This window comes from Solea solea, chromosome 7 (genome assembly GCF_958295425.1).
Source record: "Solea solea chromosome 7, fSolSol10.1, whole genome shotgun sequence".
NCBI classification, from domain to species: Eukaryota; Metazoa; Chordata; class Actinopteri; order Pleuronectiformes; family Soleidae; genus Solea; species Solea solea.
In genome coordinates, this window is record NC_081140.1 from 30,187,414 (window position 1) to 30,210,408 (window position 22,995).

General features: G+C 42.1%; 1 protein-coding gene across 9 annotated transcripts in view; it reads right to left on the minus strand.

Moving 5' to 3' along the window:
* Positions 1-803: 803 nt before the first annotated feature.
* The window catches only part of LOC131462335 (eukaryotic translation initiation factor 4 gamma 1-like), a 52,308-nt gene continuing 30,116 nt past the window's right edge, over positions 804-22,995 (minus strand). For 6 of the 9 annotated variants that reach the window (XM_058633441.1, XM_058633440.1, XM_058633439.1 and 3 more), the window contains 24 exons: positions 18,454-18,546; positions 18,176-18,266; positions 15,279-16,265; positions 15,030-15,118; positions 13,947-14,151; positions 13,312-13,445; positions 13,049-13,174; positions 12,548-12,955; positions 11,760-11,900; positions 11,366-11,602; positions 11,140-11,244; positions 8,483-8,773; positions 7,929-8,040; positions 7,709-7,823; positions 7,370-7,620; positions 7,117-7,247; positions 6,277-6,449; positions 5,634-5,759; positions 4,970-5,051; positions 4,779-4,877; positions 3,627-3,758; positions 3,454-3,535; positions 2,871-3,011; positions 804-2,348 (listed from right to left, as the gene is read on the minus strand). In XM_058633441.1, coding sequence (XP_058489424.1) covers positions 2,164-2,348; positions 2,871-3,011; positions 3,454-3,535; positions 3,627-3,758; positions 4,779-4,877; positions 4,970-5,051; positions 5,634-5,759; positions 6,277-6,449; positions 7,117-7,247; positions 7,370-7,620; positions 7,709-7,823; positions 7,929-8,040; positions 8,483-8,773; positions 11,140-11,244; positions 11,366-11,602; positions 11,760-11,900; positions 12,548-12,955; positions 13,049-13,174; positions 13,312-13,445; positions 13,947-14,151; positions 15,030-15,118; positions 15,279-16,265; positions 18,176-18,266; positions 18,454-18,546 — 4,536 coding nt within the window. In that variant the 3' untranslated portion in view covers positions 804-2,163. Of the gene's footprint in view, positions 2,349-2,870; positions 3,012-3,453; positions 3,536-3,626; positions 3,759-4,778; positions 4,878-4,969; positions 5,052-5,633; positions 5,760-6,276; positions 6,450-7,116; positions 7,248-7,369; positions 7,621-7,708; positions 7,824-7,928; positions 8,041-8,482; positions 8,774-11,139; positions 11,245-11,365; positions 11,603-11,759; positions 11,901-12,547; positions 12,956-13,048; positions 13,175-13,311; positions 13,446-13,946; positions 14,152-15,029; positions 15,119-15,278; positions 16,266-18,175; positions 18,267-18,453; positions 18,547-19,341; positions 19,604-22,995 lie in introns of those variants that run through there. The other 3 variants (XM_058633445.1, XM_058633438.1, XM_058633444.1) reach the window with 2 other exon arrangements.

The window sequence follows — 22,995 nt, forward strand, 5'->3', positions numbered from 1 at the left end:
GGCAGCTTCCTAAGGCCCGCCCACAAACAAAAAACCTCAGCACAAAACCTTGTTTGTAGTTTTTAAACAATCAAATACAAAAAGTTTGAATGATTAAATCGATACTTTCTTTTGCTTCTTAAAAGGTGTCGACACTATAAACTATATTGACACAAATCTAATTCCACAGAAAAGATGTAACTGATCCAGAAATATCTAAAACTGGATAAAGACATTATCTACATGTGGTCAGGGAGAAAAACCACGTCCCTGAAGGGTTTGATGCCAAAACCAAACCAACAACAGCAGAACGTCCTTCCATGTTTGGTCGTTAAAGTAAGAACATTTCCACAAACACAACTGAAGAGGTTAGGAATTAAAAGCTGTGAAGTCTTAAGAAAATAACTTATTGGTGGAGCTAACCAGACAACAGCTCTGAGTCCAGAGTGACCCTGTTTCAGATGAAGTGATGCACACGTCACGCTCAGCGTCTACCACAGGGGGCAGTGTTGTCTTTCGTTGGTTAGGTTGAGGTTAATGAACGTTACGAGGTCAGTGGACCACCGGAATATACCGAGTGAACAGGTTTCTCAGTCATGGTTGATGATGGAACATCCTGGGAAAAGATGAATGTAAATGTTTAATGATGCATTAAATCATCGTATGTGAGCGACACCGCGGGGGGAATGTGTGCTCAAACTAAAGCTGTTCCGTGAACTACGAGCATCTTTTTGGTCGTTCCACACACAAATCTTTACAAAAGCGCAGCAGCAGCGAGAGAAGGAACAACACACTCGTCTATCGTCACAAAACCACAATGAAAGGAGGGTTTTTTTTATTTTTATTTGCAATGATCTTTATTAACTCTTCCAGTTTTGGATGTGAAAAGAGGCATTAATTTTCTTTAATTAAATATCTTTTTTTAATAAAGAAAAGGAAAAATATTTACAAATGTTCATTAATCTGTAATCAATGACGTGGGGTGGATAATTACAAGCACCTTCTGCCAGCTGAGGAGAGACAAATATAAATACAGGAGGGGGAAACAGAACTCTGGTGATTTCAGCGGTGTGGGAAATAACATCATCGTCTTCTCCTTTAGATATTTACAGAAACTCTCATGGAAGCAGGAAAAGGCTTTAGAATGGGTATCGTTAAACTCTACTTGTTTTTAAAGTCATTTGTTATTAGTGGATTGTTTTTGTCTCGTTCAGTCCTTCACCAGCTCGGCTGTGAGGCGTCGCGCTCTCCTCCTTTTCTCAGTCCAGTTTGTGGAGGGTTTTTTTTTTTTTTTTTTTTAAATTGCAGGAAACAATAAAACAGACACATGATGGGGAGGGAAGGTGGGTTTTTCTTCTTTTTTTTGGGTGGGACTGAGGGGCATCATGGAAACATGACTGCCCCCCTCCCAGCAGCAAAACAGTCACTGTTCATTGGCCCTCTCCTTAGTGACACCGCCCTCAAAGAGTCCAACGTCTATTACAGTCCACAACCGTTGGTGTAAGTCCTTTCTGAAATGTCCATCAGACGACTCTGGCCGCTTCTCTTTGTAGTTTTCTATTTTATTATAAAACACACGCCAATCATCCAACACTGGAAAAACAAACAGAAAGCTAACATCTACATTAGCGCAGCATGTAGATCAAACACCGCACATGCGACATGACAACGTCTCTCCTTCATGTCTACATGGTAAAAAAATGAAGTCATCAAAAATATAGATGTGAACAGCCTCTTATAACATCTGTCATTAAGCAAAGTGTCTTGAATAGTGTTGCCATGGTGAGGAGAAGCCATTTGAACCTCAAAAAAACCCCAAACACTGAAGAAACAGCATCGTCTCCCACGGCTTGTAACCTCTCCACATCATCTCTCTCTCTCTCTTATATCTTTCCTCTCTATTTAATCCTGTTTAGTTCAAAAAAAGACATTCAGTTGCAAAAAAAACGTAACAAAAAAATAACATGATCGAATGTTCGATCCATAATACAATCTCTCCCAGTTGAAGAATTTTTTCTTGTTTTTTTTTTTTTTTTCTGTTTATGCAGAAGGTTTTTGCTGATTCAGAATCTTCTGAATCATCCACATAACATTCACCCCCCCCCCCCCCCCCCACACACACACACACACACCCCAACAGAACCTCTTTGAACTGCCACCACTGCCCCCCAGTGGCCCAGGGGCCTAACTGTTGTTGTCGGACTCATCCTCGGCCTCGCGGAGCCAAGTAAAGAAGGCGGTGACAGACTTGAGGGCCACGCCCTTGCCCTGCTGCTCGGCGATGTCTTTGCTCGTCTCCCACTTGTAGAAGGCCTCCTCTTTGATCACGTCCTCGTCATAAAGGGTGTCAAAGAAAATCCGCAGGAGGTCTGAAGGAGAGGAGAGGAGACGAGTGGAGAGGAGACAGGATTTTACAACAAAAAAGTCAAATTGAGCGTTAATGAGGATGGAAAAGTGTCTTATTCTTATTTATCTATTTCTTAATCGATCTTCATTTGTCAAAGAGCTGCACAAATATCACACATTAATGCTTTTAACCATGTTTTTTTGAATATAAATGAGAATAATGATGTCAAAATTCCCCCTGATATCATGAATCATATCACAATCGCATTTCCTGTCAAAATTCAAAATCGTTCCGCTCTAATTAGCAGTAACAGGAAGTGGCGAGACTTAAGATAATGACAGTTGACACGGTTTGCGTCATTGTTGACCAGTTTGTCCAACAATGACGGTCGTGTTCCAGGGTGGAATATTTCAGCATGAACATGATTTCACTGGGCGACGGTAGCTCAGTGGTAGAACGAGGTTGTGGGTTTGATTCCCAGCTCTGCTCGTCTACATGTTGATGTGTCCGTGGGCAGGAAACACAGAAGTCAGCTGTAACTCACTGGCAGGTTGCTCCAGTTCCACCATGAGGGCCTGCAGAGCATAGAGCGCCTGCAGCTCCTTGTGCTCGTCATTCACATACTTCAGCAGGACCTTGGCTCTCTGTTTGATCAGCTCACAGTCCAGTTTGTAAGGGTTCTCACCTGAAGAGAAGAACGTTAGCATGCACCACACACTGAAAACACGGCTGATCCTTTCTACGCCACGTCATTTTCAACATTTAAATCATACATTTGCAAATCAGGGCGACTACAATCTTCACCATTAAAAGAGAAGTTATGTTACTTGTAGTGAGGCCACAAGGCAAAGGTCTGATATCACTGCTTTACTTTGCTATTAGACGGACTGGAAACTACTCTCTGCACCAAAACTCAGAGAAAATGAGTTCACATGTGTTATTGTTTTGAGTTCAGTGTTTGAAATGTTTGTTTGTGATTTTATTTATGGACTTTGGTGTACAAGAGTGGATAATGGTGTCCATAAACCTCTCTGATGAGATAGAGTGATTTTTGTTGATGTTTTTTTATAATCACAGTGGTAGATAAAGACCAGTGTGATGAATATGTCGAGGGCGCGGTGACTCACAGATGACGGCTGCCTGGCAGATGCAGCTCATCAGCGCTCGGACAAACATGTTGGAGGAGATCTGCTGCTCGTCGAGGTTTGCCTACAACAACGCAGAGACGTGAATATCAACACGCGTGCAGAGAACCAGTGGCTGACTGCGACACATGTTTAACAGGCTGAAGAAGACAAACCTCAACCCAGTCAAAGATCCTCTGGTTGTCCGCCTTGTCCTGGATCAGTCTGTCCAGCTGTTTGCTCAGTTCTGCAGAGGTCAGCTCCTTTTTGCTTCTCTCCGACTCGTCACCGAGTGTGAACTCCACATTCTGCAGAGAGAAGGAGACGGAGCTCATCAGTCTAGACTGAACCTACGGTTGTTATTCCAGGGCTGCAGCCACAGTGTGTTTAAACATGTGAATAAAGCACAAAATCCTTATAATGATTTTTATTATGATGCAAAAATCTTTATGATTCAGCATTCCTATGTGTCTTGTCTTGTTCAAACATACATTTCAAGGGCATTTCTTCTTCAGCATAGGGCAACATGACATGACCACGATCCCTGGTGTGCGATAAATACTACTGTACTATGGTGTCGGGCCTATTTATCGCAAACGATCACAATCACACCAGCAAGCCAGGCGACATCTTGGTTCCAGAGCAACAAAATTAAAGTTATGGAGCGGTCAGCCCAATCCCCGGAACTTAATCTGATAGAAAACCTGTGAGGTGACGTCAAAAATGCTGTTTCTGAGGCAAAAGCAAGAAATGCAGAGGAATTGTGGAACGTCGTCAAATCATCCTTTTCAGTTTATACAATAAATAATAATGAATATTTACAATAAATAATAATAGCTATTTACATAATAATACATATTTACAATAAATAATATAAATATTTCCGTTTGGAAAGAAAAATGCACACACTGCTATTTCTTTGAACAGCTGATTATTAATTTTTCTTAATTTTCTGAAATCATTAAAAGTGAATCATTTTGGTTTGTGGACAAAACAAGACATTTGAGAACATCATCATTTCCAGGTTTGACGAACACCGATCAATATTTTTTAAGGTTTTCTGAGATTTTATGGACCAAACGATTAATCGATTATGAAAATAATCATTAGTTGCAGCTCTAGTCGAGTGACTTTATCGAACCTTTTTTCTATTGATATCGTGGAAGTGTCTATCGTGATACATATTGTTATCGTGTTATCGCTCAGTCTTTGTTATATCAGTATGTTACTATGCTGAATGTTATCACGACATAATGACACTGCCTGAATCAGCCTTTCAGCTGCTGCTGATGATGATGATGATGATGAAGATGATGATAACCTCTCACCTTTTCTGTCACAAACGTGTTGACGTCTACATCCTCGGGCAGGAAGTCCTTCCATCTGAGGCCTGCCTCTCTCCACATAGTGCCGGCCTTTTTATGGCTCTGATGGAGAGACACACGTTTAGTTACATACTTGATCTACTTCGACTCCTTTAGGTACAGATGACAGATTATTAAGAGATGCTTGTTCTCACCATTCCTTTGCAGAGTAAGTTGAGGATGTGGACCAGCAGGACTCCAGCTTTCCCATGAGGAATCAAAGGCTTTGAAACCGCCCTGCAGATGAAACACATTTATAAATCAACCCCAAACGTATCATCTAGGTCTCCCAAACACACACACACACACGGCCAGTTCAGACTTTCTTATCATCTGTCGTGGGTGACATGGTCACAGGTTCAGGGACACATGTCCACATTCTTTTACAGGACGCACCAGAGACCAACTCTTCAGGTGATGTCCTCTGACCTGCTGCAGTCTCACAGTGAACTGTTAACAGGCTTTTCACACTTGTAACTTCATTGTCGCCACCTCTGCAGCATTTGCATTCAAACACGTCATTTATTTTATCTAATGGTTAAAATCTCATTTTATGCAACAACAGCATGGAGTGAAAAATGCCCAAATCTTCTCTCTCTACTCGTCACTCACACTGAACACTGACACATCAGTCCAGCCTGACTTGGTAAAAGCACAGTTCTGTTGTAATAGCATACAGCTGGGTGAATTTAGATCCAATCACATCTATGATGTAAAATGGTCAGTAAAATGATAAATAAAATAAAAAAGCATTATCAGCAGAGACACATCCAGGATGTTTTCATGCCACAGAAGCACAAAGGGGTGTCGGCCACTGACCTGAAAAGCTCTGCCATGGGGACACCTCCCTCATGGAGCATGGGCGTGATCAGCTCTCCCAGGTACAGCCAGATGTGCGGGATGTCAATGGCCATGTCTTCAGCCACCTCGAGGATTTCCTGAAGCCTGGAGAAGCAAGAGTTCACACGTTTCGGTGAAGAGCCGGGAATGATTTAGATACAGCATTGATATACAGAATGTATATTATTTGATTGTAGAGAAAATAGTTGTTATAGTATATACACATATACACACACATATATATATATTTATACACATACAGTACATACATACATATATATATACACATATATATATATATATATATATATATATATATATATATATATATATATATATATATATATATATATATATATATATATATATATACACAGAATGTCTGCAGTATATCTGCAGACATTGTGGCCAACCAACAGGCAGCAGCCATCTTGAATTGTGAACTTGGACCTTGAGGAGTTTCACAATTAAAACTTCACACTCCTCAGAGGAAAATGATGAGCTCCGCCTACAACCTTTGTCAGAAGTAGTCATGGTGAATTCAAGATTTCTAGTTTTCTGCATCCACACTTCCGCCATATCTTTATTTTTAAATCTTACAGATATAAACTCTCATACTGACCCTTTAAAGTACTGCTGTGTTGGCAGGACGTCGGTCTTTATGAGCTGTTGAAGCAGCAGGCCCATGTGCTCCCTGGCGATGGTGCTGCGCTCCAACGTGGACTCCAGCCCGTTTCGTACAAAAACGAAGAGCAGCTGAGTGCTGTTCATCTCCTGCACACACTGCAGTGCCTCCTGCCGGGACATCACACACACACACACACACACGAGTGATTAGTGATGCTTATGCTCTTTATTCAGGGGATAGACCTCCACACACAAACACAGTGGTATTTGTTAGTGCTACTACAAACGGTTTCCTGCTGCTGCTGCTGCTGCTGCTGATGATTCACATTAGAAATGTGCACCCAACAAACCACAGTTTGACTTGTATTCATGGTAAATGCACAGAAATGTCACAGGCAAATGTGCATATGGTTACATTTTCTATAAGTCTATTAGTCATTTTAACTGGTTGCTGTCCTGCAATAATCTGTCATCTCTGTCTCCTACTCTTCTGTAGGTGATAATCTGTTTAAGCTGCATCAATGTCCCTTTGGTCCATCTGTCAGTGGCTCCCTTTTCACTTGTCTCCATGTTTTATTCAAGTGGACATTTTATGACAATGAGCTCAGTCCATTTCTACATAGCGAAGAGCACATTTCACTTCTGTTAAGCCTGAACCTAAAATGTATCTTGGAACTGTTGCTTCACCTGAGTAACTTTACCTCTACCTGTGAGAGGATGCAGAGGATTTACATTAACATCATAGGGTGCGACAACAAAGGTATCACAATCACAATCACAATCACAAACAAATACCTAAGCCCTGCATTTCATTAACCCCCCCAAAAAACCACACCTTCAAGTCGTTGATATGCAGGTATTCCTCGATAATGGCCGTGGACTTCTTTTCCAGCTCTTCCTCAGTCAAGGCCGGCTTGGTCGGGGTCTGAGGAGGTGGAGGAGTGGGAGCCATCTCCCGCTTCACTACTTTCATTACCACATGAAACAAAAAGAATCCAATGAGCTGTTTGGGAGATGTGAACTTAGACAAAATGAGCCTGTCTTTTGTACATTCTTAGTGTGGTAGAATATAAACAGCAGTTAAATACCGTTGTCTTTGCTCCTGGCTCTCTCTCTGCTGCCTCTGTCTCTGTCGTCCGTCATACTCGCCACTCGGCGGACAGGATCGGCCGCACCGCGCTGCTCTCGCTCACGGCTCCGCTCCTCATTCTCCCGACTGAAACTTCTTTTCGTGACCTGCAGCCGGTTGCGATCGCGTTCGTCTCGGCGGTCGTCTCGTCTATCGAAGCGGTCACCGCTGCGGTCAAAGCGGTCACTGCGCTCTCGACTCGAGCTGTTCCTACAGGACAGAGAAACGGCAGGAAAAATAAAACATACACCTCATGACAAGCGTAGCGGATGCTGCTGCTGTGCGTCCTGTTCCTCACCTCTGAGGAACTCGCCTGTCTGAGTCCTGTGAGGAGCCTGAGGAGGACAGAGGTTGCTGCAGGGCTGAGAACCTGTTCAGAGTGCTGGTGGTTGAACGGCTGCCCGACTCTGAGCCTGGGGATGAAATTACACAAACAAAGCACGATTTAGGTTTAAGCACCAAAGTGTCCCAACTACATATTTATTTAAAGAATAACCACATCAGTGTGGGAAACCTACCAGAATCTGCAGGTTTGGCACTGGTGCCACCGCTGCTGCCCTTACCCCAGCTGCCCCATGTGCCTTTACCTCCTGGGGCAAGCAACTGATTGTTTAAGTCAAGAACAGGAGTCTGTAGAAGAGAGAGATAGTTAAAAACAAGCCGCCAGTTAAGGAACAAGACAGGAAACAGCAATGATGGGTTTTTTAGCACTGCAGGTGTTGGCAGTGATTTTTTGGAAAATCCTTTTGTGCTTTTGAACTTTTAGGAAGGGGGTTAAAAATATATCACCTAGAACACCACTGTGTGCAGTAATTACCAGATGGTCCAGCAGAGGGCTCTCTGATCACAGAGTGGCTTTTTAGATTCATCTCAAATGTCCTCTTGGCAAATTAAAAAAATAAGACTGTAATGTTATTTTGTTGTGAAGGACGCAAGCTAAACCGACCTCGACCGCAACACCACAACATCTGAGAAGCAGTGTGTGGAAGTATTTTGGGTTTGCTACAACCAAGTGAGGCACTTTTGGGAAAAGTGATTAAATATGCCACATACCGACATGCTGTGCTCTTACCTTTGTAATTTTGCTAAGGCGAGAGGTGTCAATAGGTCGGTTCTTGGAAATGGGCACCGTGTTCCAGCCATCGTCTTGGGGAGGAGCACCACGGCCTTGGGTGTGAGGTCCCCCACGTCCCCCAGGACCTCCTCCACCCATCCTGCCGCCTGGGCCTCCACCATACTCTTTCTTGGAGATGAGAACTTGCTGAACCTTCATCTGTTCCCTGTGCTCCTCCAGCTCAGCCTCTTTGTGGATCTGGTCGATGGTCTTGGGGCCCTGGTCTCCTCGTCGGGGCACCCAGTTGTTCTGAGGTGGGGCATGGTGAGAGAGGGAGGGTGAGGACACAACATTTTAGTGACTTTTCCAGTTAAAACACAGTCAATCCACAAACAAGTGAAGGTTACACACTGTCTTTGATGAACAGATATTAGCAAATATGTTTCCAAGTAGCACAACACCCTTCAGTCCAGACATCAGTACAGGTCGATGTCTAAAGAATACAAGGACATACAAATAGGGGCCAATCCCGGGCAAGAAATCACCACTACTTCAGTAAAAATTGGGATTGGGTGCAAATGAATGTAATGCTAGTTTGAAGCAGACCCTCATTTTAGTACGAAAGGAACCACAGCCATGGAACCAGTCAGTGCCTCATACAACCACACTTTCTTTTGTGCTGACAAAGCCAAAAGGAATGTTGGCTTATGGGCCTGTGTTACATGACAGGACTGTGCCCATAATACTGTATGTTCATGAAAGAGACAAGAATTAAACGATAAGGAACTAAACGAGAGACTCGCTTTCAATGTTTGTATTAAAAGGAAATAGAATAACACAGGATACAAATTGGGCCAATGTGCTGAGTCAGAGCAGCTGACTGTGGCTTGTAAAAACACAGAGACAGCAGGTTTTGTAACACTGAGGGTCGGATAGGTAGTGGAACTACAGGACTGCAGCATTCTTTCACAGAAAAGAATGAAAAACAAAGTAAAGAAGACGGACCAAAGCTGATAGTGGGGCCCAAACAAATGTCAGTATTTTATCCTTTTTTAAAGAAATAGGTTAGAAACTGTCAATGTAGCCAGTATGAGATGAAGTCTGTTGGCACAGAGGCATTAAAGAGCTGATATTTGAGACGCACACAGGCCAGGGCTCAAGCACCAGCATGGGTGTCTCTGGGGCTGTAAAGAGTTCTACACACATTCTAAAACGATATCTACATGCTAAGGTAAATGACGTGACAAAACATAGATGATAAAAGGGAAAAATAATAATAATAACGTAGACATAAGACTAGCAGTTGCAGAAATGATTATGGCTGCAACTCAGAGACTGCAAGAATGAGTACAAGATGTGACAAAGTATTGAGCTTAAACAACGGTAAATCCCTGCAAGACACCAGTGCTACAATGTCACTGAGACATTTTGTTTTATTTCAAAATATGGAGCAATGGTCCTGGTTTGTTGTCAATTTTTTGCCAGTTTAGTTTTGATATGGAATAATTATTGAAAAAGGGTCTTGTCATATTCAATGTATGACCATTTAGCAGCAAGGCCATATCATCAATCATTCTAAGTGTGGAGTATAAAACTATTCTAAACACTGTGTCTAATTACTGGAGCTCGCACATATACTTGCTGCCATCCAAACAGCCAAATACTCATTCATGTTTGAAAGGCTGCTTCATCATGTTTCATTCTTATTCTAAACAAATAGATAAGCTGACTGAAAGTCAAGTTGTGCTATATGTGCCTATTGGAATGCGGCCCGGGGCTTTTCTGATCAAACCATCCAACCCGACACACGTCTTGTACTTTTTGTCAGAAACCAACCCGACATAGTAAGAGTAAGCTGAAGTGTAGTCTGACTGTTACACAGGTGGTTGGAGGCCTTTATTTATGGTTACGGCAAACTACTCAAATTAACATTAAATCCAAGAGGAAGCAACTACTGACCCCATGAACACATACACACAACTCCCCAAAATGAGTACTTCTCGATTAACTCTTGTTTTTTAATGTAACTGCTAATAATTCATATTCACATAATCCAACCGTCGTGGTTTATTTTGAGTTATTGTGTAGGACAAGGATAACATCCACTGTGGATGGCTTCAATAGCCTGTGCATTACATTCAATGTGCTGTCGTTAATACTAAACAGTGCTTCTAAACAGAGACAGTGGGTCACTTTCTACTTATTCATAATTTCACTCATTTTTAGTTATACATCTATTAACCTAACCTAAGCCTGACAATCATTTCTACCTTGGTTATCAATGCTCTAATGCAACACTGCCACGTTGTGAACATGATGACAGTCTATCAGTCGTGCCCCTACACGCTCAAAGGTACACTGAAAGCTGTGTTTTCCAAGCACGAGGAAAATATAACTGTGCCTCAGTCATTTTACAGTTATATAAGTCAGAGAAACACAACTGTGGTTTTGGCAAATAACAGAAATTGATACCAGACGACCCAAATTACGGTTTAAAGAGTAAGTATGACAAAATGGAATATCCTGCAGTTAAATATACACGTTTACGTGAATATGATGCTCTCTAGTTTACCCATGCTTCATGACAATGGGTCATCTTCTCCTGCCTTGTATGTCACAAACTAAAGGAGTCCTTGTGGAAAGCTGTGGTTTGTGTAGTGTGTCCTTTGACGTACCCGTCGAACGTCCAACACATCCTGCAACATGAAGCGGATCCTAGAGGAAGTTTTCCTCTCCTTTATGATTTTCTCCATCTGAGTGAAATACTGGTCCATACGAGGCTGAACAGAAGCACAACAGTGTGGTGAGTGTCATACCCTGCAACTGCATCATCAAATTAAACCTTCATCTAACTATACATCAATAAGGTAATACTACTTTCTCTCTATCACTTCCTGTTACCTTGGCCTTCTCAAAGTCCAGGTCCTTGCCAATGGTGGATAACAGTCGACACAAGCACTCCAAGGACTCCTCGTCGTGGTTCTTGAGCAGCTTTACAATGCAGTCATGCATGATGACCTCTGTGAGCATTTTAAGCTTAAACAGCTCTCCAATGAACTTGATGTTACCCAGCGAGCGCCTCTTGGCCTGGTCTTTAGCCACCATGAGCTCATCCATGAGCCGCTGTTTTAACCCGTCCTGTAAAGGACACATGTGACATAGAGATATTTTGTGAACAAAACACAATCAGAAAAAAAGGAGAGGGGGGATGAAGTATTTCACATTACATGTCACAGCTCAAAATATAAACAACCATAAGAAGTTTGAAGCACATTTTCAGAAGACATAACTATACCTCTGATGCAGCCTCCAGCTCCTTCTGTTTCTTCTCAAAGATTTCATCATCATCTTTGTCCTTTTCAAACTCCTTTTGGCATCGATTTAGCAGCAGTTTGCGGAAATTCATTCCTGGCTTATCTGGGGTTTGGACTTTAAGCTGCAAAAAAAGAGGAAAGAACTATGAGCTACGATCAGGAAAGGACATGACAGTGGTGCAAGTGGCTCCTCACTTACGTTATTCCATTGTCACCTGTCACAGGTATGCATAAACTGGGAGCGCCAAGGTTTTTTGTGTAAGTGTCAGCTTTCTAAATTAATCACAGAAACACTTTACCTTTCTGGGCCTTTTCCCCCATTGAAAACTCTTTTTGGTCAATAATATAAGCTGTGGTTGTATGAGGCACTGACACAGTTAGTGTTTGTCTAACTTTACTCACTCGTCACACCATAGCAGAAAAACAGTGATTTTACATGTCAATCCAAAGCTGCCTCCATCAGTAAATATCAAATATGTTATCTTGTGACGTTGGTGTTTGAAGTCCTTCATTCAGATTCAGAAAAAGCCATTATTATTTATTTACTTGGTTTATCATTGAATATGTTGTATTGTAGCAGTACAATATTCATATATGTCATAGACATGCTATACTGTGTCTAGTGCTGGATGCAAAGTCATATTCCTGTGTGTCTATCGGTGCATTTGACGAATAAAAGCGATTCTGATTGTGATTCTTAAGTAAACATTGTAGCTTATTCAACAAACGTGTATATGTGTGCTTGCGTGCGGTGGCTGGCATCACTTACCCCCATAAGGCAGCGACACATGTTGGCATAGGCCACTGAAAAGTTTGGCTCAGAGATGGCCTTTTCGAAGGTGAGATCGATGACTCCTTTCAACCTCTCCTCAGTGTCAATGGTCAGTTCAGTCACCTGTTTCATTAACTCTTGAAACTTTTGGGGGGTCAGTTTGTTGAGGATGCTGCGGACTCGTTTAAACAGCTCCTGGGTCTTCTGCTGCTCTCCTCCGCTCTCCTCCGGCTCCTCTACTGCACGGACGCGGACCTTCTTCACTGAAGGTTTCCAAGCCTTCTCCGCCTTGTTCAGCTGCACGTCGTCACTCATCGACATGCTGGTGATGATTTTCCTTGGCTCTTTCCTCTGCATCTGCTGGGAGCGGCGTGAACTGGGAATTCCCATTCCTAAACCTGGAGGCTGGGAAGAAAGAGGGCAGGAGCACATGAAGACTCGGTCGTGTCCATGATGTTGACGTAGTGCAAATTCATAAATCATGTCAAGGAAACTTACTGGTCCTCTGCTTCCTCCTCCCATTCCAGGCCTGCCAAGATTGGCAAAGGAGGGAGTAAAGTCAGGGCCACAGTTCATTCCTGGTAGACGACTGGGATCGAGTTGACGTAGAGGGTTCTTATTAGCCTGAACAGAAAAGTAGTAAACATAAGTGAAAGAAAGTGAAATTTCACTTAAACATTCTTCTGTTGTGCTGCCATCATGTTTATCAATGCTCGTGACAACATGAGAAAAATAAACTAAACATAGTGAGAGTGTTTCACCCTGTCCAGGACAACATCACTGATGGCTGGAAGACCTTCAGGCTTGTTCATGCTGGCTGACATGAACTGGAAACCCAGAAGGAACTCTCTGTCGTAATGCTTCTTGTCTTCGGGATTAATTGGTTTCCATTGTTCTGAAACAGGATCATAACACAGAAAATGATTCTTTGATTTTTATTATACTGTTTGGGAATTGTATAATTTAAACTGGTTTTCTGCTCAGCATCAACCCAAAATGAAACTGTGTCATAAACTGGATTCTTTACAGAGCCAAGCAGCACTGCAGAGTGGAGAAGACGAGATGATCCTTCATTGAGAACTGATGATAATGATTAAATAAAAAAAACAGCTGGCAGCTGGAGAGGGAAATGATTTCATTAATAAATTAATCTGTAGCTTCAACAGTACATTACAATGAAGGAGCAAAAAACCTCATCAATATTTTGTGAAACAAAAAGAGCTCAGTGGACGTTTTGTGGGTGTGACCATTGTTTCAATATCATACCTTTCGTTTTCCACAGAACTCTCATATCAGTCCTACATTCTCAATGAAACCAGCATAAACATAGTAAACTGACACATAGCTACGCCATGAACCTAAGTGAGCTGAAAGGCATCAAGGTTCAGAAACACACCGTCTTTGTATTGGTACTTCTTGTTGTTGGCGTTGGGTGAGAGAGGATCTGGCTGAATGTTCTCAGCATCCAGCTTGTCCTCCTTGTCCTCCTTGTCCTCCCAGGTCAGGTCTGCCTCCTCCGGGGCAGGAGGGGAAACGGCAGCAGGGGGCTGTGGCTCTGGTGCTGGGGTGGGCTCAGGTTCTGGCACAGCCACAACCTGCTCCTGTGTCACAGATAGAACCGGTATTAGTCAAGTATGACAGCAGTCTTACAGTGGGTGAAATGCAAATAAAAAATAAAAGAACCTTAAACCTAAAAAGATAATGTAGAGAGGTTGATTTGAATTATCCACCAAGTTAAATGTGGTGTATGAGGTATAGTACAGACACTTGCTCTCCTTAAAAACACGGCTACTAGCAGGGACACAGGCTCTATGACATCCTATAAATATGATTGCCACTTTATGTCACTGTTAAGACGGCTTTTTACAGCTGGAAACATGTGTCCAGAAGTAGAGCGATCATTGTTTTTTCGACATTTAAGTGGAATACTGCTTTTGTCTCAGTATGCAAGCACTAGTAGCATTAGTGGAACTAATTGGTTTATTGAATGGCATTATCCACTTCTACTAAACAAGAGGTTTGACAATAGCGTAGACTTAAGATGACGTATTCATAAAATCAGTATTTCTTTGTGTCTCTGCTGACAGCCATGTTTACAGCGAGAGTGAGCAACTGTGTCTCAAGCTGGTGTCCAGTATGAGTTACTATGTTTTAGTAACTCATACAAGGACACTTAAAAAAATCCATTCCCCTATCCCTTTAAATTGGTGTCCCTGTGAACAACTGAAAAGCTATTAATACAAACAGTGAAAGCAAGGAAAAGACTTCATATATACATGTATATGTATATATACATGTATATGTATATGTATATATATATATATATGTGTGTATATATATATATATATAGATAGATAGATATATATGAAGTCTTTTCCTTGTTTCATTTATCTTTATATATATATATATATATATATATATATATATATATATATATATATATATATGAAGATAAATGTATGATTGTGCATGCACACACCTCTTTAAAGGCATCTAGGAGGTCTCCTACTGCCTCCATTTTGTTCAGATCCTTCATTTTCCTCTTTTTCTTTGGCACAGACACAGCAGCTAGAGTGAAAAAACAAACATCATTAGCCACAGATCACCTCTAACATGCTAGTTATGCTAAAGTTGAATAGCTTTTGGAGCTGAAAGAGGGGAGTAAGAATCATATATTTATAGTGAACTCAAATCAAACACATATACAGTATGTGAGAAAGTGACTAACCTTGCATAGTAGTTTCTACAAGGGCAGGGGTAACTGTCTGGGGAGGGGGGACGTCCTCCTTCTCCTCAGCTGTGGGAGGGGGAGGAGAGGGCACGGTTTCTGGCGTACTTTCAGCTAAGGAAACCGGTTCTGGAGGTGATGGCATCTGTTCCTTGTCAGTGGTCTCGGGCACCGGAGAATCTTCTATATCAACCTCAGTGACTGCAGGAGATGTTTCTTCTACCTCAGCCTGGGCGGGCACTGCTGGGACGACAAGCTCTTCGGGAATCTCCTGGACCGCAGCTTCAGGTGTGGGCTGGTCAACAGGTTCAGTTGTGGCTTGGACAACAGGTGGAGGTGCTTCCAGGGTGATGGCTGTGGAAGTCTCTATGATAGGCTGCTGGCTGACGTCGGGTTCGGCGATGGGGCTGTCATCCCGCTCGGGTGCACAGAGAGCAGGGGCCTCCGGGTCAGGGATTGGCAGGCCGTTGGGAAGGCGGAGCTCCTCGGGCTGCGCAATAGGAGAGTCTAGAGGAGCCTCCAGGTGACTGGGTGGCAACTCAACGGACAGTTCTTCAGGCTCGACCGCTGCAACACCGTTAGTGGTGGAGAGAGGTGCAAGAGTTATGTCCAAAGAGGCAGCAGCCTCTTCTGTTTTAGTCTCCACCTCTTCATCCTCCATTTCTTCCTCCTCTGCAGCTTTCGTGTCTGTTTTGTCCTGTGTGGTTAAGGTGGGGACTGGGTCAGGGAGGGGTGCAGGGTAAGCCGGCACTTCAGGTGCTGATTGAGGTGTTGGAGTGGGTTCCCTTGGAGGAGCGTCCATCACTTCTGCAACAGGAGCACTGGGTGTGAGGGTGTTGAGGGAGTGATCCTCTGCTTCTGATAATAGAGGGGGTATGGGGGGCTTAGTGTTCGTGTCAGAGGACGAAGCCTCTGTGGGGATGGGGTCACCCTTTGAAGGTTCGGGGGTTTTTGACAGAGGAGGAGGCGTAGGTTTATCTCGGTCATCTGAAGGTTCAAAAGTCGGACAAAAAAATTTTTATTGGGTCTGCAAAAAATCTTACATACACTGAACATGTTACAATTTATCTCTAAGACCTGACCAAAGCAGGGTTATCAGCAGAGCATATATGACAGAAGTGCTTGTTTAAAGCCAAGTCATGCAGCCTCAGTATATAGCACATGTGTTCTTCACAGGCGATATACGGGGTGCCCCAATCAATAACACTCCTATCCTCTCTCTTATAGTGCCAGTGAAAAACACTGGTTACACAGGCACCTCCCTCCCCTCAAGTGTTTCCACAGGTGAGACCTCAGCTCACACAGTCAGTATCGACTTATGTGCTGAATGTTTTTACAAAGTCCACAAACCAACAACTTTGAAAAACTGGCAATAACCTTACATTCTCAAACAAACAACTTCTTTACTAGCATGACCAGCTCTTTCGACATTGCCTGAAACTAATACCTGTGGGTAAAATGTAACGCTCCACAAACTCTTTGTTGTCTGGTAACAAATTTGTTTTCCATTTTCACCATGACAGAACAAGAAAACATGTGGTATCACCTGATGTGATTGCCAAAAGGCTGCCGTGTCACATATTCTGGGTGAGAGAGTCTATCCATACACATAAATGTGTGTCCATCATTAGACTGATAGTGTATATTCAAACTGCATCAACTATTACAACAAGTAAACTAACAATGTCTTGTTTAGTTCATTTTGTAAAGCTCATTCATAAAACATTAGGGTATATTGGTATTGGTCCAATACTTGTCACTGGATCAAGTATTGGGACATCAAATCTGTAAACTCTTAATATCAAGTAAACCCTTAACTTAACAAAAGCTGCAAAGAGCAAGTACATTTGGTTGTGAAACATTTTCAGGTAAAAAATAAAACCCCAGCAGGGACAGTTTAAGTGAGCTGTTTATTTTTATCTCTATGGAAATAGTTGGCTGCTTAAACTGTAGCTAGGTGATAAATGCATCAGTACGACTTAGTTGTCTATAAAGGATATAAAATACAGTATCAGACCAATATAGGTAGATACACTTACATGAGAAAGAAGGTACTCAGACATCCTTAATACACATGAATTGAGTAGCTTGAGTATGTGTCAGTCACTAAATTACCTGCCACACCTTTACAGCAAGTCTTACATCAGTGTGGCAAAAACCACTGAACCAGAAACCTTATCATGATTTGAGGACCAAGTTAAATTTAAAGGTCCAGTGTGTAACATTTAGGTGATAATCGGCAGAAACTGAATATACTACCCAATAACAGTGTTTGTATAAGAAAAGAGCAGCTTTAAAACATAAATTGTGAAACTAAATTAATTAAGTTTCATAAACCTTTAAATGTGTATATTAAAACCTTTTTAAATTATACTATGGCAACAAAAACAATTTTGCAGACAAGAATGTTAGATTTATTATTGTTAACACTGCACATCGTCAGCATGTTTTACTGCTCTCATGACTTTTGACATAAATGTGAGGCTCTAAATAAAAAAGGATTGGAAAATGGTGAAGCAGTACAGTTTGAAGCTGAAGGGGTTTGTGTGACTGGGTTAAAATGACAGTATGTAAAATCTATCAACATTTATTTTTGAAGTTACATGCTGCAGCTTAATACCCCTAATGGTGTTGGAAGAACTGTCTCACCTTCAGTTGGCATCAAAACTCAAAAGGTATTTAGTTGTAAATTGTAAAAATGGTGGCCCATAGAGCTGACCTCGCTCCTGACATAGAAATGAAAGACTTATTCTGGGTTAATGAAAAACACCAATTCATCGGGTGACTGTACACACAAAATTAACAATAATTATTTTAATTTAGATTTCTGACAAACAAATTTTTTTACCCACATTTTACACCCTAGACATTTAAGATTCTGCCCATGTGTCACTCACCTGGTCTGACCAGTGCCGTTGTGTTAGCAGCTGTGATGCTCTCACCATTGGCCTGCACCACTGCTGTATTTTCTGATCCAGATATGGCTGACTGTCAAGAGACACACACACCAAATCACTACTTTTTCCACTTGACAGTGCTGTGTAGTGTAATGCATACTGTAGTGTATGACAGCTGAGGACATTAACCATACATGAAGTTTTGACTTTAATATAAAATAAAGACCCACACTACTGAACTTGACTATTTATTCAGCAACAATGGCGTTGTAGCTTACCTGTGGTGGGGTCGGGGTGGAGCCACTGCGGCCCCCTGACATTATTTCCTCTGTAATGTCTCGACCTCCTTGGTTAGGGTCTCTTATTCTGATCTATGGAAGAGAGGGAAAAGATCCAGTGTTAGGAAAGGAAGCCAACTGCACAAGAGCGACATGGAGAGAGCAAAGTGAGGAGGTGATACATCTGCAGGAAAAGCACACAGAGTCATAAAACTGGCTGTTTATAGCTTCGAAAGAAAAACAAGGGAGTAGGGAAATATTCGTAATGCAATGCATTTTTGTTGTGTCCTCCCTTTCCAGCTGCTGATCCTCATTCACTGAAAAGCTACATGATTCTAAATACCGAGCTACAGCAAATCACAACACTAACCACTGCACAAATTCCTCTGCTGCACAAGTGAATGTGCTTCAGCCTCAGGAAAGCTGTCTGACTGAGCAAGAGTCGAGTTAACCGACTTTAAGCCAAACTGTCAAACGAATTCCTCCGCTGATTTAGGTCGATGTGAAAACTCTCACAGTCAAAGCACAGTCAGTGCAGAAAACGGCAGCTAACATGTATATCTGCACACACACACACACACGAACAGTCAGAGGGGGAAACACTGAGAGAAAATCTGAACACTCACTCATAGGTGTGTCCATTCTTTGCACGTGTTTTCTAGTCAGCACTCTTTTCCTGTTTCGTACACTTTACATACTCAAGTTTGGAAGTCGCAGTTGTTACCAAAGTTGTATGAAGCAGAAGTTTTTGAATAATCTAACACAGAAAAGTCACTGGACAAGGATTGAACTGAAAAAGTTAAAAAAGAGTGAGAGCTAATTTACTACTTTTGCTCCCTGACCAAATGTTCACTTCAAGAAAAACAATATTTGCCTTTTGCTACTGACCTGGTTCAGCCTGTCAGCACCTCCTCTGCCGGAGCATGACAAACCCTAGCAGGCCTCTCCTATCCTGAGCCTGAGGTTGCAGCTCCAGTAGACCCGTGGTTGGACTTTAAATCCCATAAAGCAAGGTGACGGGTCGTTGTAGGAAAGTTTAGGTTCACCTCCGTCTAACTTGTACCCATTCAGGGAGAGCGACACAACAGCAGAACAGGACAGAGCTGTGTCTGACTGTCAGTAAGCTAGCTAGCAACTTGACTAACTCCCTCCCTCTTTCATATGCTTAACAGAACAGGGAGGGGGGGGGGATAAAGAGACTGGCCTTGTAAAGCTATGGTATTGGAATGCACACCCCCCTCGTCACACAGAGGCTAACAGTTGAAGGGGCCAGAGAGTGAAGGAGGGGCAGAGTAAGAGGGAGGGTTTCTAGGAAAATAAAACTTATCAAATGAGCTGCAGCAGGCACAAGGAACTCCCCCCTTTTTCCTCATACTCTTTCTCTGCTCCGTCACCCTGCACACTCAAGTTTCTCCCCATTTTTTTCAGATTCAATCCTTCTGAGAGGAGGAGAAGAGGGTGGAGAGGACAGAAGGGGAGGAGGAGGAGGGGGGGAGGCTGCCACAGCAGCAGAGGAAGACTAGTTAGTTAGCCCTTCCGGTGCAGAAGAGGGAGGAGACGGGTGGCCACGTGGAGCTGAGCTATGTGCTGACATGTCCTTCACCCCCTCCCCTCTGCAGTTTCTATCTGATATAACACCGAAGGCAGAGCAAGAGAGTAGAAAAGTTGAAATAAGTAAAAGCCAACGTGCAGGGTAAAACATGACGCAGACGGTTGCAGGTGACAATATGATACCATCAGCGAGAAATACTTGAAATACAGAAAGTTTTACCAGCTTCCACTTACTCTATCCGACGAAAATGCAACTGCACAGAAGGTCATCTACTACTGATAGCGACAAACTGGCTGCAACAGAGCCTTGAGTCACACCATGGTGTCTTTCTACTGAATCTCTACGTGCTTTCTGCACAGGCTTCACACCCTAGAAATATTAAGAATGCAAACCTTGAGGTGTGGTCTCGTACACACACACACACACCTTTACACGCAGCCTCACAGCTGAAGTATGAATGCCACTTACTCACTTTCTTTTTGTCACAGCACTTCCACAGTGACTCTGTGTCAGTCGTCTCTTACATTCTCTGTGGGAGGTGACAGAGATGGTGAGTGTGTGTACGGCTGGGGCCCAGGGGAACAGACACAAAGTCCACCCAGGAGACCACAACTACTGATAAGCAGCCATATATACCAGAAAAAGGAACTCCCCTTTAATGGATTAAAGGATTATGGATTATTGGTGGGAAAACGTCATGTAATGTAATGTAATGCTACCTTGAATGATTATAAATGGATGCAGAAAACAGGTCCATTCATTTACCTAATGCTTCCTTGTGCTGATGCCATAGCAAACCATGGCAACACATCACACCCACACTGAAACAACTGCACTGGCTCCCCGCTAAGTTCCGGATCACCTTCAAGCTTCTCCTCCAAGCTTCAAGTCTTTCCATTCCCTTGCTCCACATTATCTCTCCGACCTCCTCTCTGTGCTCTCTGTTCCCCCGGACCTGCAGGCAAAGCTTTGGTAACAGGGTTTTCAGTGTCGCTGCTCCAACCCTCTGGAACTCACTCCCTCTGACTGTTCGCCAGGCAACAACTCTGGAGTCTTTTAAATCTCTGTTGAAGCGACACTTGTTTTTTTTGTTTGTTTGCTAGTGTGTGTGTTTTCTGGTTTTCTTCTCTGTTCACAACTGTACAGCGACCTTGGGTTTCGTGAAAGACGCTTCATAAATCTAAGTCATCATCATCATCATCATCAATAGCCTCAGAGTTAAATCCATATTGATTATTCTACTATTATTCTCTGTCAAGATCAGGTGGAGGAATCACTGTGAAACTGATAACTGTACCATATCACGTTCTACTCCTGTCAGCAGGACAGCCAATTATTTCGTTTGGAGTAACTTTTTTTTAATAGATAATCTAAATGTAAAATAAATCTTGAAAAACACAGGGGCTCATTGCACCCTCCAGCTACCACTATAGAATAAATGAATTCTGTATGTATGTAAAATACAATACTATCAAAATACAATACTATCAGCGCTGACTGTGTTTATACAGCAGCAGAGCAGCCCATCAAACTGCCAAATAATTTTTTTTTGAGCAGTAGAATTCACTTCACAAAGTCTTTGTGTTTCAGTCATACTCAGGTTCAAGTATGACTAGCACAGTGTTGCTGTCTGACACAAGATCGAAAAACTGCAAAACTGAGTAACACAGAGCTTAATCAGAATTAGGTGAAGTCATCAGACTATGGTCTCAATATTTTTTCACTACAGTTAATTTATGGATCATATTATATACATATGTATATTTTGTTAAATCATATTTCATCTGAATTTTTACCAAATTCCAATTGTGATTAATCTTGAGATTCCTACTCCTAACTATACTTTACCAAGTCTTACAATATGATGCCTTTTTCTACATAGAAATAAAGAATACAAACTAATGTCATAATTGTTCAAATGTTTTTGCCTTTCATGAGACATTCACTTTATAAATGAAAAATCACGCAAATGTCAAACTAAAAATGTGCTATAGAAAGTAGGCTAAATGATTAATAAATGACTTCCTGTGGAACAGCTGCACAGAAAAACATTTGTTATTTTAGCTGAATTGAACAAGGCTTCTTGTATTTGTGACTCAAATCTAACCAAATGTAAATATGATGATTACATGAGAGGCGCTAACTGGGGCTTGACTTCACACAGAGCTACCACATACCAGGCGAGAGCCATCTGAGAGCAAAAGAAACACTAGACTTACTGCAGAAGTGGGAAATATGTCGGGCAGCAGCTTAGTTTTACAGAGCACCAAGTTAAGATCGACTTCACTGCACAGTATACTAACTCCAAACTCACAACTGACAACGGCCTCTGAAAGGCTGGAGACAGCAAGCAGCTGCCACAAAACATACAGTTTTCAAACTCAAGTGCTGAGTTTACCTTTTGATGAAATGCTATTAAGATTTGTGGGGTAGATAATCCAACAATATACTTTCCTTCAAATAACAATAGAACACATTTTTATCAGTTTATCTTATTGCTTTTCCTCCTTCATTCACCCATTCACTCATAGCACATTTTCTATCATTCATCTTTCACACCCATTCACAACAACGTGGAGTGTCTTGCCCAAGGACACATCGGCAGAGTTGGGAATCAAACCCACAAGCTTCAGGTTGAAAGATGACTCACTCTATCACTAAGCAACTGTCGCCCCCAACTGGACTAACTTGAGCTAAGATGAAGAAATCTCACCTCTGATCTTCTTCAGTCCCTAGTCAGAACTGAGATCTAGGTTAGGTTATTCCACGACTGAGGACTGAGACCAGAGACGGCCAGATCACCTTGAAAATGGCCATTTCATAACATTTCTAAAAGGATTCCAAAATGGACTGAAAGTGAATCTTAAGAGGAAAAATGTCTTTATAATTTGTGAAATTGATTTCCTCCAGTTTAATAAAATATAGCTGATATAAGTGAAGATCTGTAACTGCAAAGTTGTGATACAATGACTGACTGGATCTAAATTGTG